This window comes from Lottia gigantea (assembly GCF_000327385.1).
Source record: "Lottia gigantea unplaced genomic scaffold LOTGIsca_77, whole genome shotgun sequence".
NCBI lineage: Eukaryota > Metazoa > Mollusca > Gastropoda > Lottiidae > Lottia > Lottia gigantea.
Window position 1 is genome coordinate 555412 of NW_008710566.1, and position 4621 is coordinate 560032.

General features: G+C 36.7%; 1 protein-coding gene across 1 annotated transcript in view; it reads left to right on the plus strand.

Moving 5' to 3' along the window:
- Window positions 1-3444, plus strand: part of LOTGIDRAFT_222053 (hypothetical protein) — a gene marked incomplete at both ends in the record, with an annotated part of 16189 nt that extends 12745 nt beyond the window's left edge. Inside the window, 5 exons of the mRNA XM_009066504.1 lie at window positions 233-328; window positions 645-817; window positions 1115-1267; window positions 2413-2595; window positions 3172-3444. Coding sequence (XP_009064752.1) covers window positions 233-328; window positions 645-817; window positions 1115-1267; window positions 2413-2595; window positions 3172-3444 — 878 coding nt within the window. The remainder of the gene's footprint in view (window positions 1-232; window positions 329-644; window positions 818-1114; window positions 1268-2412; window positions 2596-3171) is intronic.
- Between the last annotated feature and the right edge of the window lie 1177 nt (window positions 3445-4621).

Sequence of the window (4621 nt, forward strand, 5' to 3'; positions counted from 1 at the left end):
GAATTCCCAAAGTTTTTAGCATTGGTAATTTTTGCTTTTGCTAAAAAAATGATTTTACATGACTATTTCTTCAGTCATGTTATGACTAACTTCAGTGTGGTCTGAATTTCAATAAGACAATCAAGAGTGAATTCCATTTAGCTGTTCACCATCTACTGAAGACTGATTTTGGAAGTATCTAAAATTACGTGAACTTTTTTTTTACGTATTATTTTTTGTTTCACCATGTTAGATTTGTTGGGAGAAAACGCTGGAGGTGCAGGAGCTGCATTAGGATTTCAATTTTTCGGGGGTCCAACTGTTACTATTCTAGCTTCTAAAACATCACGTAAGTATACTAATGTATCTATTTGTTCGGATGCAGGGGCGTTTCTAGAAAATGCCTGAGGGAGGGGCCAAAAATGAGAGGTGCCAAACGATTTTGGATGGCCTGCCATATTTGGAATTTTTACCCCATTTAAAGTAGTCCTGACTCCATGTGATGAGCTCTTATCTGTTTCTATTTATAGAAAGATATTGTATCCAATGTGATCAGTTTGAAGCAATGTGGTTACCGTTAAAAGATTGCCACATTTTGGAATTTTTACCCCATTTATAGTAGTCCTGACTCCGTGTGATGAGCTCTTACCTGTTTCTATTTTTAGAAAGATATCGTATCCAATGTGATCAGTTTGAAGCAATGTGGTTACCATTAAAAGAATTAGTTGAAAGAATGTCCTCCTATCTTAATCGTGGTAAATCAGGAGACTTCAAACCATCTTTTGATGGCTCGCTGCCTTTACAGGAATATTTTGAGTTGATCGAGGCACATTTTGAGGTGAGTATTGTATAATTATGAGTATGATGCTCACCAATTTTTATACATCAGATGCTTGTCACAAGAGTGGCGCTCGATTGCAGAGTTCTGTTCCAAATTTGGCCCAAATCGAAGGTTATGAAAGCAGATAGGTCACATTCAAAATTTTCCCATTTAATTCCTTCCCTGATGTTTTGAATTCTATCAGCACTTTCTATTTTTTCAGCACATGCGGAAAGCGTTCTGATCTCGGCATGGACATTTTTATGGAATAAAATTTTGATCTTGAAAAAAAAAATGTGAATTATTTCATTTCAGTATAGAATGAATTCCGTGAAATGTAAAGAAATGTTGGGTCAAAGGTCAAGTCAGTTTCGTGTCATACAACGAAGATTACTGACCAAATTTAAAGATAAAACTCCCTCACCATTACAGAATCTTGATACGTTGCTAGAGGGCACATATAGACAGGTAAATACTGTGGGTGAGTGATCCAGGATGGTTACAAGACTCATATCATGTCTAGCTTATTGATTTTATCATCTTGAATGATCCAGGATGGTTATTGGGCTCATTTCTTGTCTACCTCACTGATTTTGTCATCTTGAATGATCCAGGATGGTTATTGGGCTCATTTCTTGTCTACCTCACTGATTTTGTCATCTTGAATGATCCAGGATGGTTATTGGGCTCATTTCTTGTCTACCTCACTGATTTTGTCATCTTGAATGATCCAGGATGGTTATTGGGCTCATTTCTTGTCTACCTCACTGATTTTGTCATCTTGAATGATCCAGGATGGTTATTGGGCTCATTTCATGTCTACCTTATTGATTGTATCATCTTGAATTATCCAGGATAGCGTTTGGACTCATTTCATGTCTACCTCACTGACTGTATCATCTTGAATTATCCAGGATAGCGTTTGGACTCATTTCATGTCTAGCTTATTGATTTTGTCATCTTGAATGATCCAGGATAGCTACAAGACATATTTCATGTCTACCTTATTGATTTTATCATCTTGAATGATCTAGGATAGCTACAAGACATATTTCATGTCTACCTTATTGATTTTATCATCTTGAATGATCTAGGATAGCTACAAGACATATTTCATGTCTACCTTATTGATTTTATCATCTTGAATGATCTAGGATAGCTTCAAGACTCATTTCATGTCTACCTCACTGATTGTATCATCTTGAATGATCTAGGATAGCTGCAAGACTCATTTCATGTCTACCTCACTGATTGTATCATCTTGAATGATCTACGATAGCTGCAAGACTCATTTCATGTCTACCTCACTGATTGTATCATCTTGAATGATCTAGGATAGCTGCAAGACTCATTTCATGTCTACCTCACTGATTTTGTCATCTTGAATTATCCAGGATAGCGTTTGGAATCATTTCTTATTTACCTCACTGAGTTTGTCATCTTGAATGATCCAGGATAGCGTTTGGACTCATTTCATGTCTACCTCAATGATTTCATCATCTTGAATGATCCAGGATAGCTATTAAAGTTAGATTTGGTGTTCTCTCTGCAACATTAGGTGAAGCCAAAATTCAGATTCCAAGGGAAGTAACTTGGATGTTGTTATATTTCAGTTATTAGCCCTGGCAGAAGCAATAGAAGATAACGACCATGCCCAGAATGTAACGTCAAATAATTTGAGTAGTGGTACTTATTTATTAAACTATCTTATTAAACTATGGTTAGATTTATCAGAGGAAGAATTTAACATATTGACAGCAGCTATAACACCACGAGTCAATGATAATGACCAACATGTAAGTTGTGTGGATACCCATTTGGAAATTTAGGCATCTTTTAAATCTGTGAATTGTGGTATGGAGATGAATTCTTATTTGGACTGGCTGGCAGAAAGGGAGGGAAAGGTTTACTTTGTTCATGGTTTGCAAAAATGATACCTGATGTCAATAATAATGACGTGGTTGTTGTGCAGACATTCTTTTGGGCATGGAGAGGGATGCATATATGGGGAGGGTCTGCCTTTTTGTTCATTCGGTAAAAGAAAGAATTGTAAGCAGCCATAACACTAAGAGTCAATGATAACAACCAACATGAAAGTTGTGCAGATGTCCATTTGGGCAGTGGCTTGGGCGCAGAAAATGGAGGCTCTGCTCTCATGTTCGCTGTCAGCGAAAGGAAGAATATAATGCATTCAGGCATCCTTTATACTGAGAGTCATGATAACAAAGAACATGGAAGTTGTGCAGATATCCATTGGATGGGAAGAGGTGACGTATGCTCTTGAGTGGAGTCAACAAAGGCATTTGAGCTCTTGAATTTGCATGTTCATAATAAACACCAACAGTACTGGAAATTGAATTTTTGTTTTTCAGGGTTGGGAAGAAATGGTTGATGCTGCAGTGACTCATCTCTTACGAACAGTATTAGCTAAAACTGCTAAAGACACGGCAATCAATCCTTCACCCCTCACTATACCAAACGATACTTCAAAGGTGAAGAAACATCTCGCTTTATTCTGTGATAGACTCGGTAAAGGTGCTAGACTTGTTGAAGGTTTGAGAGGTAAGAATTTGGTTGTTCAAGCTCCTGTTAGTGTTTCTGATATCAATTCCTCATCAGGACAGATGATTTGGATTCTGCCATAGCATTGCTATATGAAGAGATAGGCTAAGATTTCAGAACTGAAGCTATAAAGATGAATGTTTGTGGTCTGAGCCACTGATAGTGATGTGGCTCTATGAAGAAAAGCCTGTGATGAAAAAGAAGAAAACTTGCTGAACAGGAGCTTGGAAAGAGAAGTTAAATTTGAGATATGGGGTCTTCGTGAATATTCAACGATACAAAATTTGGATCCAGATGATTTATGGAGCTGGAGATTGAAGAAGTTAGACAATATTGATTGATGAAAATTTTGAAAGATAATTGAGGCAGATAACCTTGACCCCTTCAAATATTTTCTGATTTCAATGCCTTTGACCTTTGACCTCATTTATGAGTTTATTACAGATATCCAGTGCACTCTCACATAAGTTTGAGCTTCCACACCCATTTCTCTTATTTTTTCATTCTAGAGAGGTCCGAGCGGAAACAAAAGTTGAATCCACCGCCTATGAAATCAGGTCCGATGGAAAATGGTCAATCCATGTCAGACTCACATGTCGACAATCTTTTAAACATGAAGTACCAAGATAAAAAGAAAAATAAAAAATTGCCACCATTAAATGGTCATTCACTTGACAGCTTTGATCCAGAGACGTTTGGTTTACCAGCCACTGACTTACCAGGTATGAATAATCTCCCTTTGATTGTGTCTGCTTCAAATTCAAATTTGTCAAATTTTATTTGCATTTCCGCAATCTCTTTGTATTTTTTATAATATAAATGAGTTGAAAGTAATCAAGAGTGAAATGGAGCTCTATCAGCTGGTTAAACAGATATTAAGATGACTATGCAGATAGCTGAAATTGAGCTCTATCAGCTGATAAAACAGATATCAAGATGGCTATGCAGATAGCTGAAATTGAGCTCTATCAGCTGATAAAACAGATATCAAGATGGCTATGCAGATAACTGAAATTGAAATCCAACAGCTGATAAAGCAAATGGGCGTCTTTATTAGTTATATATTTGTTCCCAACTTTTCACTCTATTCAGTTGACCAGTACAGTAACACTTTTCATAATGAAATCTGAGTTTGAGTAAGTCAAATTTTTGTTCATAATTTTTCAGATGATTCAGAAGAAACCAGAAAGCAGAAGATAAAAGCAGTCGTGCCAAATTTAGACGATATGACAGCAGATGATAATGATCCTCCACCAAATG